Source organism: Pleuronectes platessa, chromosome 17, assembly GCF_947347685.1.
Source record: "Pleuronectes platessa chromosome 17, fPlePla1.1, whole genome shotgun sequence".
In the NCBI taxonomy this organism is placed as follows: Eukaryota; Metazoa; Chordata; class Actinopteri; order Pleuronectiformes; family Pleuronectidae; genus Pleuronectes; species Pleuronectes platessa.
In genome coordinates, this window is record NC_070642.1 from 8,986,243 (window position 1) to 9,000,825 (window position 14,583).

At 41.6% G+C, this 14,583-nt stretch overlaps 1 protein-coding gene across 1 annotated transcript; it reads left to right on the forward strand.

Annotated features, from left to right (window-relative positions):
• Window positions 1–199: 199 nt before the first annotated feature.
• selenoi (selenoprotein I) lies at window positions 200–11,232 on the forward strand. The gene is made up of 10 exons (XM_053444693.1): window positions 200–397; window positions 3,167–3,235; window positions 3,769–3,877; window positions 4,190–4,264; window positions 6,427–6,689; window positions 6,778–6,886; window positions 6,964–7,012; window positions 7,101–7,281; window positions 7,818–7,997; window positions 8,231–11,232. The coding sequence occupies exons 1-10, from the start codon at window positions 341–343 to the stop codon at window positions 8,336–8,338; spliced, it is 1,200 nt and encodes a 399-aa protein (XP_053300668.1). The 5' UTR covers window positions 200–340; the 3' UTR covers window positions 8,339–11,232.
• The last annotated feature ends 3,351 nt before the right edge of the window (window positions 11,233–14,583 follow it).

A 14,583-nucleotide genomic window follows, 5' to 3' on the forward strand; every position in this document is an offset into this window, starting at 1 on the left:
AATGATCGACTGATGCAAATAAACACCTCAAAGAACCTTAGCTTTTCTCGTTTTCTCCAGAGACGCCATATTTAAGTACAGTTGTAATAGTTTGGGGACATTAAGCACAACGCAATCGTGTTTTTCGCTTAAATTGTATCATGGTCATCCAAGCCAATGGTGGCGGTAGAGAGCCGCGGTCGGCATAGCGTTCACCCTGCGCAGGAGGGGCTGAAATGTTTCGACATCACCGCACCCGGCGTGAACGACAGCGGCTAAAGCTACATGGTGCTCGGACTCGGCAGCTAACGTTGGGGATTTGATATTCACTCATCTCACCGCTGAGCCACACTGCGCCATCATGGCTCTTTACGAGTATGTCACCCAGGATCAGCTGGCGGGCTTCGACAAATACAAGGTAGGATTCAAAGACTGTAGTAGCATGTTAGCAGCTAGCATTGAACAGACTGTGTGTGTGTGTGTGAGGGTATGTGCGCGCGCGCGTGTGCATGTGTGAGTGTAGCTGTCACGATCTGTAGGGTGCTTGCTAGGTAAAGAACAGTATGTAAAGTTAGCTAAAATCGAACCGGATGCAAGTAACAAGTTTCTTCAAAAATGAAAGTGTTCAAATGGTTCTCTGTAGCTTGTCTTAGATATCTTTACTATAATCGTCATATAGTAATTATTTTATGTTGTATTATTATTTTAGGTTTTTTGGTATTATTAACCTTTGAATAATCACAACAAATTAATTGGTGCTCAGACACCCATGTCAGCTATTCAAAAGCACCACCGGAGTTTGAAAATATTTATGCAACTGTATCGATCTAGGATATTGAATGAAAGTGTGACGACGAGACACTTGAAAATCGTCTTTTAAGCATCACACATACAATTAAAGTCAGAAGAATAAAGCCAACCAAACAGTCGTACGTTTCTAATCGATCCCGTTCTTTCTCCGAGGGTTTATTCTGAAAGTGGTTACCGGAAGTGTATTGCTTACCATGTCGTGTTTGACTTTGGCGCACTGTGCTAATAGTTAGCTAACCTCTCTTTCTCCCTGCCAGTGTTTGTATATGAAAATGAGGCCAACTCATATTTCAGACCCCCCCCCCACCACCACCACCTGTCTCCATTACAAACAGAAGACTTCATTGTGGTGTTGTTCTGGTGTTATTACACAGAAGAGAAAGTAAAACAGCTCGAAGCAGGAGACTGATGGGAAACAGGTACAACAGTCAGGGACTGACATCTCAAATCCCTCGGAGAGACTTTACAGCGTCCACAGACACGTGTTGTTACAGCACTACCTCTCCCACAAAGAGTTTACTTGGACAAAAGTGGGGTAATACATGAAACCATTGGCCGAGAGGGAGGAAAAAAAAGGAGTGGCAGTGATTGCATTGGAAGTCAAAAGGCAGTCCAGTATTGATAAGAGGATACATTGTCCCTTGCTGGTCGTACAGGTTTTGGTTTATCTGTACAATGGGTGTCCCTGAAGTTTACAGGCGAGAATCCCTGGTGATAAGCGGTGTAGTTATGACATAAGGCTGTACTCTATATGCCATGTGTATAAATGTTGTCCTGTCCATGTTCTCTGTCCCCGAACCGACAAAGCGGAGATCACTGAGGCTTCCACTCTATTACAACCTCTTTTTGATTAGTGTAGGAATCCACTTCCCTGAGGTGATCAGCATGTGAGACCCTTTTCCCTATTATAGCTTGTTATAAGTGGCGGCTACGATGCCTCAAGCAGAAGTCCCTGGAGGAGAGCATAGGGTGACAAACTGACAGTGAAGGAAGGGATTGTATCTCTTTTTGATAAGATAACCGGTTAGCTCGCGCGTGTAAAGCACATGGTCTGATTCAGCGATGGTTCTGCTGATGTTCTCGTCGTGTTTTTCATGCTGCCACCCGGCTCTGTGCTGCTCACATCCTTTGCAACACTTAACACAAAGTCTGCAGTGTCACTTCCCTTGATGGGAGAGTAACTTGTTTCTCTGTCAAGGAATGAATGTGGTTGGCATTTGTGTAGGCATGTTTGCACCAGACGAGGGTGGAAATTGTAGCTGCGCTGTTTGTTACCACCGCCCAGGAGGTTCTCTTTTCATTGCTCATTATCTGTCTGTCGACAGGATTACGCAAAAAAACATCTGAAACCATTTCCGTTGAAACTTGATGGAAGGGTTGGGTATCAGTCACGGAAGAACCCATTTATTTTGGGAGCCGATCTGATTAAAGGGGCAGATCTGGGATTTGTCTTTTACTCCCCTTAACATTGCATTATAGGATGTTTTTCCTACATTTAGTAAATTGAGTTCTTGATTTAAATTTTTTTTAAATAAGCAGGCATACTAAGGAGTCTGATATCTCTATAAGTGTGCACAATTTGGATAAGCTTAATTTAATTTAAGGGGACTGGTTGGGCGTTTGTGGAGTTATGCTCTCCATTGAGTGTCGTTCTAGTTGTGTGGTGATGACATGGCAACGTTTTGTTCGTTTTAGGACCAACCTATTTGATATTACATACATCAAGACAATATTGATTCACAGAGAGCTATCCAAATAAAGTCCAAAAAAGTTAAGTCAAGGCTGGCTTAATTCGAAGATGTCTCACCTAAATAATCAAGCATGTTCGGGTTCCCTTGATTACATTTTATTTTATTTTTTTATAACCATGAACTGGATGACTGAGAATCATTGCAGACTTGTTAATGAAGCATTTCAGTGTTGTCAGATTTCCTGTAAATTGTGAATCAAATTTCTCAGAATATATTAGAAAATATGAATAGTGCATGCTGAAAAACTGTGCTGTGCTATAGTGTGAATCTGTGCCCTGCAGTTTAAACTGCTATATTGTTTCCATAGTAAGCACATTTAATTCAAACTTAACTCAAAACATATCCATACACACCTTGTATGAGCTCTAGGGACGTTGTGCTGTAGCACTCGCACCTGTCCGTCACGTCTGGATAACGTTAAAAGGACTGGAATCTGGTTTGATCAGCATGATGACAGGCCACCAAAATAATCCGGTACAGAGGTTACACGTGTGGCCGTATGGCCTTCTCTTACAACTCCTCGATTACTTATGATCATAAGTCAAACAGATCTAAGTAGATGAACTCTTGGTGTTTGATGTATGACCACATTGTGACTGATTACTTTACTGAATGTTTCTTTGCAGTACAGCGCAGTGGACTCAAATCCCCTGTCCGTCTACGTCATGCACCCTTTCTGGAACTTTGTTGTGAAGGTGAGAAAGACCTGTTCAACTTGATCTGTGTTTGGGCGTCTGGTCGAGCTGCATCATTAATGAGGTTTCCAAGCTGTCTACTGTGATACAGTAACAACACACACGCACGCACGCACGCACGCACAATCTCTCCTTTGTCTCAGTGTCTGAACACATCTGTCTCTGATAGTTAATGTCTGATCTGGAGAATGGCGGTGGGTTGTTTTGATGCATATGCACAAACCACTCATCATCTTTTCGATGAAGGTTTCCATTTTCCCCGTAAACAGCTCGATCAAGCACCGATGCATTAATTTACTTATCTTTATCAAACCGTTGTTTACATTAATCTCCGCTTGACTGAAACCTGACATCACTTGTAAGAAATGCATGTTCCCTTTACTAAATTCATCTCTGCCAAGAATATGTGACGGAAATAATAACTGTCTCATTATGTAATCACTGTTATTATTACAACAAGAAGATTGACAGTGGTATTGTTATAGTTATTGTTTTGAATCTCTTTTTGTCTTCTCTCACCTCCTCCTCAACAGTTTCTTCCGACATCGTTGGCTCCGAACCTCATTACATTCACAGGCTTTATGTTTCTTGTGTTGAACTTCCTCATGTTGGCCTTCTACGACTTTGACTTCACTGCCTCTGGTAGGTCCTCCGCACTACTGATCTTCCCCCTGGTTCACATAAACACATACACAGACTCGACCTTTGCACTGACCTCTACAGATATGCTTGTAAAAAAAACGTTTCCATTGCACAATCTGATCGATCACCATCGGTCTCAAAATTGCACAAAAGATAAGAACATGATAAGATGCTGATTAATATTAATGGGACCATTCTTCAGTCAGATTAACTCAAACTACATTTGTTTGGATCAGATTATGGTTACGTGAGATTAAGTGTTGAATACTGTGTCTCTGTGTGGTATGTGTATTTACACTATTTGTGTCTCAGCTGCAGCACATGTACACGTGCCTAGTTTGGTCTGGGTTGCTGCAGGGATCTTCAACTTCTTGGCGTATACACTCGGTGAGTCCTGACCCCTGTCACCCCTGTGTGTTATTGTATCTCTCTCTCTGACTGGGTGAGAGGCTCGGGGGAATTCGTCCTCTACAGTGGCCCCCATGGCTGCTCTCACAGCTTAAAGCAATCAGGCTACAAAAAGAACTGTAAAGGGTTATTGTATGTGTAACATCCTGGAGACATGGATATATATTTAATTGCGTTATGGTTTTTCTCAGATAAATTTCTGTGTGGTGTCTCTTGAAATGTGATTGTGTCGATGAGAAAGCCACGTAGCTCTTTAATCAGGCAAAAGCAGATACCAATGTCAACAGGATGCCACATTGATCAATCAGCAGAATCATCATTTGAAAATATGGCTGTGCATGAAGCGTTCTTTGTCAAGATTCTGAGATGAAAAAAATTGATGTGCAATTTAAATTGATTTATGATTTATGATTTATTATTATTATTATGTGATTTATCTGAATTTGGAATGTGATGATGCCGCTGCATTCGTGCTGTATCAACCCGAAACACCTTCATTTGCTGTCAACAACACAAAATAACGCCGATCAGTATTCAAAGGATGTGTTGATTTTCAAGAGACTGATGTTTTTGTGCCACATTTGCATTACACTCCACCACAATCATTACAGTTTGTAGTCAGTGATTCAAATACTGATGCATGTTGCTGAGCTTATCGTACCTGCAGTTGATTAGCATGCATACAAAGAGTAGATGTCCTCTAATATTCCACAGGCTGCCAGTCAGTGATTCTAACCATTGACCCTGTTCAGACCTGGAATCAACATCTGTCCTGAGTAGGGTTGCAAAATTCCGGGAATATTCAAAGCTGGAAACTTTCCATGAGAATTATAATACCGGAATATACGGGAATATACGGAAATTGACGGGAATTAACGGGAAATTGTGTGGGTAATTTATACTAACTGTATTTACCTTGTCTTATACATACATAAATATAAACATTTGTTTTGTCATAGGCTGATTTGAGCCCTGAGGAAACTTTGGGCACTTGACTATATGCTTCTGGATCTGAGTCATTCTTAACATAGGTCTTTGCATCGTATTTGCAAATGTACACAGCCTTTCCTTCTACATTGGCTGGGGTGAAATGTCTCCACACATGAGATAGTGCGCGTGGAATTGTTCTGTAGCATAAGATGAGAAAAAAGCTTGTAAAAAAACACTAATGCAATGCCAGAGATATAAATAGTTGGAATCGTCTTAAAAATATTTTACGATTGATGTATAAATTAATAAAAATAGGCTAGAGGAACAGATGAACAAATCCCTATCAGCATGTTAATATATCTTCCCCATTAATATCATCGAAACTTACCTGACTAGTCCTGCACACTACAGCAGGCATCAATATCTCTGCTGTAGTGTGCAGGATGCTGGGAATTATCTGTGCATGTGATGGAGAAATGCACAGTGGAGGGTTGAAATTCAACATGCAGCGTATGCTGCATTCCAAACATCTTTAAAATAGAGTTTTGAATGATGTTTTTTTTGCTCAACGTTTAATTTGCCTATATATATTTTTTTCAAAATTTCCCAAATGCCTGAGCTGAATATTCCCATGGAAAGTTTCCGGAAATCTACCGGAAAGTGTCCGCCCCTTTGCAACCATAGTCCTGAGGGATCTGTGGGTCGTCAGCTCTAAATACTGGTCTGCACGCAGCTAATACGTTTTGATTTCGTCCTGATATCACTCAGACCACATTCAGAGACCAAATTCTTTGTAATATGTGAAAGACCCTCAGGCCCCCCACCCCCCGGCTCCTCTCTGTCTCTACCTCTCTCGCTTTCTCGCTCAATCACACAAACTTATCAACACTGGACACATCTGTAAACAACATTATTGGATCTTTGGGAGCACAAATGACTTTCATGATTTGCAATTAGAGCGAGGAAGCGACATCTGACCACTGAAGAGATGAACTAAGCACTGACCACTTGTGAGTGGATCTCTTAGTGTTAGAGGTTGTGACAGTAAATTCAGTGACAGGAAGCAGGCATGTGATTGTTTCTTAACGGCTTGGTGCAGTTATGCAAGTGTGAGCAGCAACTTTAGCAGAAATGTGTTTGTTTATGTTTCTCAATACAAATTTCATATTGATATGTTGTGTGTGTGTGTTGTGCCTCTTCCGTGTGTTTAGATGGTGTCGATGGTAAACAGGCGCGACGCACCAACTCCTCCACACCACTAGGGGAGCTTTTTGATCACGGCCTGGACAGCTGGGCCTGCATCTACTTTGTGGCCACTGTTTACTCCATATTTGGGCGTGGCGAGTGCGGTGTGGGTGTGGCCACGCTGTATTACATCCTGTGGGTGGTGCTGTTCTCCTTCATCCTGTCTCACTGGGAGAAGTACAACACTGGCATCTTGTTTCTGCCCTGGGGATACGACATCAGCCAAGTGGTAAAGACACACACACATAAACATTCATGTTAACATTTACACTCCAGCCGTCTGATGACCCGATGTCTGGTGTCTCGTCTCCTTCCAGACCATCTCCCTTGTTTACTTGGTCACTGCTGTGGTTGGCGTGGAAACGTGGTACGAGCCAATCCTGTTCCACTTCCTCTACAGAGACCTTTTCACCTTTATGATCATTGGTGAGCCGTGACTGGTCGAACTAAATTCATTCCCTCTGTCAAAGCAGCCACACTAATCAATGTTTGTCGATTTCCAGCTTGTTCTTTCACTGTGACCTTACCCATGAGCCTCCTCAATGTCCTGAAGTAAGTTCAGTTTTCATCCGCGTTTCATTATATTGTAGAATTGTCTCGACTCAGCGCTCTGAACTGTTTTCTCCCCGTGGTGTTTCAGGGCTTATCGCAGTAACACTCTGAAGCACAGCAGCCTGTACGAAGCCTTCCTGCCCTTCCTCTCTCCTGTCCTCCTCTTCATCTTGTCCACCATTTGGGTGGTGTTTTCTCCATCCAACATCCTTGAGCTGCAGCCTAGGACCTACTACCTCATGGTGGGGACAGCATTCGCCAATGTCACGGTGAGAGTCTGCAGTCTTTCCGCCGACCCTACTTTTAACAGGGCCAGAAAATGTCGAAGTTAGCCCACGGGAGAACACCGCAGGAAAATCTCCAGAAAACTCTTAGCAAGCGACGTTTCTAACATGATGAGAACAGGACTAAAAAGAGGAGCCATGCAGATAGAAGACAAAGACAAAGATTCACAAGTTTTAGTCGGAGGTCGAAGTCTATGTTGATGTGCTTTAAACAAAAACCCAGGATTTCTTCAGTAATATTTCTGCGTTGTCCGTTCGCCTGAATTCTCCAAAGTTGTTCTTATAGTAGAGAAGTGTGTGACCCTGACAATCTGCTGCTGTGTCCTTCATATGTGAAAGGAAAGTTTCATGTAAAGTTTGTGCCAAGTTCATGTCTGAATACAGCTACACACACACACACACACACACACACACACACACACACACACACACACACACACACACACACAGATACATGTTTTGTGGCTTTGATAACATGAAAGTCCCGTCTTCAAGTGTTCATGTCTGTGTTATTTTCGCAGTGTAAGCTGATTGTGTGTCAGATGAGTAACACACGTTGCCAGCCGCTCAGCTGGCTGTTGCTGCCCATGTCGTTGGTGGTGGGGTTAGCGGTCACTGGAGTGGTCGCCAACGAGACGCTACTGCTGTATCTGTGGACATTGGCTGTCATACTAGCACATATACACTACGGTGTATCAGTGGTAAGAGCACACACAAGGATATTTCACTTTTCTATTTTCCTTTATAACAACCCATTTCTTCTGGGTTGCAGGGGAATTTATCGTGAGTTGAAGTTAAACTGAATCAAGTTTATTGAGAGACTTCAGAATGACAGACATCATTTCTAGTCAGAGTTGTGTGTAGGTACATGTTTGACATCACACACTTGGATTTGAATGAGATTAAAATTAAGTTGGTGGGGTTTTTTTTCTAGGTGCAGCAGCTCAGCGACCACTTCAATATCTTCGCCTTCTCCCTGAAGAAGGCCAACAGTGACTGACAGGAGGAAGAACGAATTGGCTTGAAAGGAGCGGAGGTGTAAACTCCTCCCCTCCTCTACTCTACCGACACTTCACCCTCATCACCGCGGAAACCACAACCCCTCCCCTCCATCCATGACGACGCCGCAAGTGGAACGGACTATGGCCCCATTTGTCTCCAAACACACATTCCGAACCAACCAACCAAACCCTGTCTCAGCGATGGGGCGGGCCCAGGGGCTCTGGCTTCCGTCATTGGTGATTGGCTAACTTGGTTGAGCCAATGAGGTGCAATTGTTTCCTACGGAAATGTGCTTCAGTCATGAGGACAAGAGCCCTGACAAGCCATGCAAACACACACACGAACAAAAGTTATTCTGCTTTCATGCAGATCATTTATATCTTGTGGCAGGTATTCCCGTACAAACATACACACACACCTAGTTATACACTCACATAGTATTATGAATGTATAAAATGCCTTGGGAAAACATCATTTCAGTTTAAAGCATTGATAGAAAGTAGTGCTATTTCAAAACTGACCGAACCTCTGAACTCTGACCACATGCGGCTCTCGCGTTCACAGCTGCGTCCAAAGTTGAAAGGTTCAGTTGCCTGTTTTTCATGGGATGATTGGCAGTTTGAAATCTCTGTGATATATGTTAATAACTATATATATATATAGATATATATATATATATATAAACTGTATGTGATGGGTTCGGGGCAATTTGGTTTCAGTGAAATGAATCTTTAAAGAATTATCCGTGGTCCTGTAAAACGATGAATTAACCCCAAATTAATTCCCCATTCCGCTCTGTAATGATAGCTGTTATGAGCAAGTAGAGTTAACCTCTGACATTTTGAACTCTACTAATGTTTGACCTCTGTCTGAGCACTGGCCTCCTAGCTCTCCCTACCTTTTGAGGTGTCGCGGTTTCATGCTTATTCGTTCGGTTTCTCTTTTTTTTTTTTTTTAACATACTTTTATTTTATGGTATCATTTGTTGGTCTGTCTCCAGGGCAGTGGTGTGTGGTCTAGTGGCGCAGCGCTTGAATGAAGAGTGTGTCCAAAAGCCAGAAACGGAGCGGACTCACTCTGAGGGAACAAACCGTTGCACAGGACACCGCAAAAACCACACAACACTGCCTGGTGTCACACTCTACAGCTCATACACACACACACACACTGTCACCACACCTTTTATATTGTCTGTCAGGTAATTTGTGTGTTGCTGCATTTGTTTTTGTTTTGTTTTTCAGTCTTTAGACACTGTTCCTCTGTGACTGTTTCCACGGTGAAGATGGAGATTCAGTAGTAGCTGCAGACTGGTACAAGATGACGAGTTCTCAGTGTTTTCATAATACAACATAGACGGTTTGTCAGTGTGACTGTAGTTTGGATGAAATAATTTATTTTGTGTGTCATCTGACACTTTCACCTCCCTTTTTAGCATCGTTTCAAAGTCGGCACTTAATCTGTCTTTATGTAGAAAAGCTACACTCGAGAGTACAGTTCAAGCTCGGCCTGATCCATCAATGTTGAGCCGAGACTTAGGAAATGTAAGAGTCTTATTATTTTCAAACCTTTACTCCCAACCAGTTTGTTGGAGCGCTTGTTCACATATCACACCTCACTTTCCCCTGACAAAAACCAGGTGGAACAGATGTGCTACAGTTTGTATGAAGGAAACTGGTTCAGATGAACCAACTGTTGGGAAAGCCTTGCACTTGCCTTGTGAATGGTAAGTCCTGTCTGGAGCGTTGTGTCAGTTGTCTGAATGAACATTAAGTCTGTATGTGAATGTGAGTCGAGGTTATTAGGGTCCTGCTTACTGATTAAATGGTGCATAGGAAATAACATGTAAAAAGATACTTGCATCGTGGACTTCAGATTTGCTAATGCTTTCCGTTCACTTGATTTTGTACATACACTGTGAGCAACAGTGAACATGTACACCTGTAGTGTCACTGCAGTCCTGTCAGGGAGAGCAGTACATCCAGCTCTACTGCCATTACAACCCAGCGCAACGGCCCATGGTGGTTTCCCATAGCTCTGCACTGCGGCTGTGGAAAGCTCTTATACAGTCAAGAGCACATTGTAATAGTTGACATTTTGATTTCACAAGTCCTTTTTAATAAAGCCCCACATCTGTGACTGTAGTGACTTGAGAACAGCTGATTGTGAGATGCACTGTGTGTATGTGCTGATCCATGTATGTATGGGTGTGTACTCTGTATGTGTGAATATCTGTGTAAATACATACATTATTTCTTCATTTTTATATTTTATTTTCTTGAAACGGGATTGTTTCTCAGTTGGTTGAATTTTTTTTCTTCTTTTTTCTTGTACCACTATTGACGGGTGAGATGCTCGACCAGTAGAGGAGAACCAATCAGCAGTGATCTTGTCAGTGCAAAGCTTCATAGCTGTCGAGGAAGCAGTTCCTACATCTGAGTTTTATGAACTATTTTCATCTCCGCTGCTCCACTCGCTGGTTGGATCGTCCTTGAGGTCACCACTCTGTGATAGTTTGGAGGCTGCAGAAACTACAAACACTGCAAAAAGCATTTCAAGTCCAAATTAGCAAATTTATCTGCCAGCAGAGTGAGATACACAAAGAGACTAAACAAGGCAGAAAAACGTAATAAACACATTTCTCATTGTTGCTAGATAAATTCCTTCTGAGTTCCTTACAGTCTAAGCTCAATTCTCACAGTTACTTTCTCTGGGCATTTTTCTGTACTGTGCTCCTCAGCTTAACTCACCACATTCTAGGACAAACTGCCCCTCCTCCTGGATTAATGACCCAAACCTTTCAAATTGTGATGAAGTTGTTGTAAAATGCTGCTCTGGAAAACACTCCAGGGCTCCTGGGTGGCTACTTGTGACGTTGTATTTAACCAGTGGAAGAAAAGACTGTCCAGAATCAAATAAAAGTGATTTTTTCTTTAACCATGTCAATGTGTCAGAGGCAGAAACGTTTGTGATAGATTTTAAAGGCCAAAGTTTCTTTATTTTCCTCTAGGGACCAGCATTGAGCAGTTTTGAGTGTTTGAGTGACTGTTGTGTGTGGAGATATATATATATATCTTTTATTCCATTGCTTATACACATTTCTTAAAAATATTTGTTATTCCTTTGCCTTCATCATTTCTACTATTTTCTGTCTCCTCTGCCTTCCTCTGTCCTTTCTCCTCTTTTTTCCTTTGCCTCCATCCATCATTTTTCCTCCTTTTTGTCTTCCCTGTCTGTCAGGTCTCCCTTTTGATTTCCTTCACCTTATCCTCTTTTGTCCCTTTCTCCTCTCCTCGCTTTCTTCTTCTTTCTTCCTCCGTGTCTCCTCTCCTCATCCCTTACTTCGTCTGTCCTGCTACCGCTTTCTTATGACTTTTAATTAAAAAAATTCTTCCCTCTAAAAAAAAAGTACCAGTTAAGTACCAGTTTACCTCGGGAGCTCTCAAGCATAGCCGACCTTAATACCTACAGATATCTCAGCAGTGCACGCAGCTTCTGAACTGCTGTGAATGCTTTCACAAAGCAGGTACATAACTTTGGGAGCCTCAGCGGAGCGCTGTCGGACCATTTTAATTCATACAGTTCAGGGTTTTTTACAGAAACAAGCCGAGAGTCCATGTCAACACAGTCTTACCTCAGAATCATACTAAATAACAGGTGGTGGGGGGGGGGGGGGGGCAGGGCTGACATATGACCATAACAACAGAGAATGACTTTTTTTATTCCTTCGCATCCTTGTCTCTGGTGTTGGGTGAACATTCTCGGCAGAACGCTTCTTTCTTTTGTTTTTCCACTATAAATATATAAACTGTACATTATGACATAGAAGCAGTATCGAAGTTTGATAGTTAGATGTGCACTCGCAGCATGAGGTATTATTCTTTATTACTCTTCATATCTCAGAAAAATGAAAAAGTGACAACAGTTTTTGGAAATAAATGGAGGGAAAAAATGACTTTTAAAGAATTATAACAGAAACAATGCAGTAGCGTCTACTGATGTCAAAGAAAACACCCAATCTCACCTGAACACGCGTGTGCACGCATTAGCCTAGGTATGGTGACCATGGTTATCAAGGGACTTTGGAGTCTCTAAATGGCCTTTTTGGAAAACGCCTAGACATGCCCTTAGGAAAACATCTGTAAAACATTAATTTTCTGTGGTATCATTCTAGGGTCCCATTGTGTCCAGCTCATAAATCCCAGCTAGAGTCATCTGCAGGCATCTGTTTCAACAAATATTCAGGCGGAAATAAAACGTAATACTTCACTGTGTACCAACTGCTTTTACTCAATGCCAGTAGCACTTAAAGTGATTCTGACTGTTTGGGGGAAAAGTTCAGAATGTCACCATTCAAAAGAGACCAAGACCATGCATGTACTCCAAATGGTTCAAGAACAGCTGTCAATTCACTTTGGGTATTCCTCAGACAGGCATTTTAGGCGAATCTCACCCACCTCTTAAGAGGGAAACGACCTAGAAACCTCAGAGAGCCTTATGTGAGGAGCAGACAGATGTGCAACACACAGCCACGACAGCATCTTGACTTTTTGTATCATCTTTCTCGTTGGCCGTGGATTCCTCCTCTTTGGGAACCACAACATCAACTTCACTGGGTGGAGCGTTTTCATCGTCCGTGTCATCGTCGCTGTCAGTCTTGTACTCGTTGTCACTCTCTGAATCCTCGTACTAAATGTCTTCCCAACACCTTAATTTATCGTCCTCTTCATGCTCCTCTCTTGCATTTCTCTTGGGCTCTTCAGGCAAGGGGGGGTCATCAACCTCAACACCACCTGCGTCTACTTCATTTTCTTCGCTGATCTCAAGACGTCCTAAGTCTTCTGGGCCGCCATCATTGTTGTCTTCATTGTTTACAAGATTGTCATAATCCAAATAATTGGTATTTATAGCAACGAGCGCCTGACTCAGTCCTACAAGTTGAGAATTACATTACATTACCACAGACATTATCACAGACTTAATCTGTGAATCAGTTTCCATATAAAATATTGAACAGAGTACTTACTAGCTCTATCATTATATGCACCGTCTCCACGTGAAACATTCTCCATCGTGACGCTTGTCTGAAATGATGTCTTAAATTCCAGGTTTAGCTCCAACTTCTTATAAATCTCAAGACTTCAGTTATTTCCAATACTAAAGTTTCAAAGGACCATGACAATCATGAGACTGATATGGTCCATTACTGTAGTCTTGGAAATGTTTAATCTCAAGATCTATATTTCTTGGTTTATAAAGGACCATATACATCTTTATATGTCCTTATGACATCACATCAAACAACTATCTAGCCTCAAGGCTGTGATCTCTGGACTCAGATTTCATATAATGAATATTGTGACCACTTCTATGTGGATCCTGGCCCACAGAGGAATAAAGGGCAATAAAAAGGGAGACACCTTTATAGGAGGGGGTATCACCCCACTTCCAGGAATGATGCACCAACACAGAAGATGGCGTTAAGATGCATTAAGAATTTGAATAATCTGAATAATAATAATTATAATAATACAATTTCAATAGGGCCTCACACTGTCAGTGCTTGGGCCATAATTAAGAACAATTCAATAGTATTTCAAGAATGTTTATTATTAAATTTCACATGGAACTGGAGGGTTCTATTCTCATTTCAAGTAAACCAAGGTTTGCATTTAAAAACAAAATAAAGAGCTTTTGAAAAAGACATCTTAAAATGGAAATTCTTATTTTATTTTGTAGTTTGTGTCCCGTTTCTTCTTTTTCTTTTTTCCCTACATTTTCACACATGAACAATCTCAACAAATATTAACAACTTAAAAACATACTATCTTATCTATTGTATCTATTCACATTATTTACAAATTCCCAAAGAGACACTGTGTCATCTCTTCTTTGTTTTATTACCAATAAAGGAAAGACCTATTCCTTTAAAGATTGTTTTAAGTCTTTGTACATGGAACATGTGAAAGTTTAAAGGGACACATCAAAGTGATTCCTTTGTTGTGTTCTCCTCTTCTGATCTACTTAACTGTAACACTCTGCAGGAGATTCTTCAGTTGCTTCCAGCATCATCATTATCTATTTATTATCTGATGACTGATGATTATCTGAGAAACAATTTCAACATGGACAACTTCTATGAAACGGCAATGACACAACAGGACATTGTCAAAAGCCTCGAGAACGAACTCCTGAGCGCTGAAACAGAGATCAAGACTCTTAAAGAAGATCTCAGGAAAAAGGAATGGCTCATACAGAGGGAGAGAGAGAAAAGCCAAGCTCGAACCA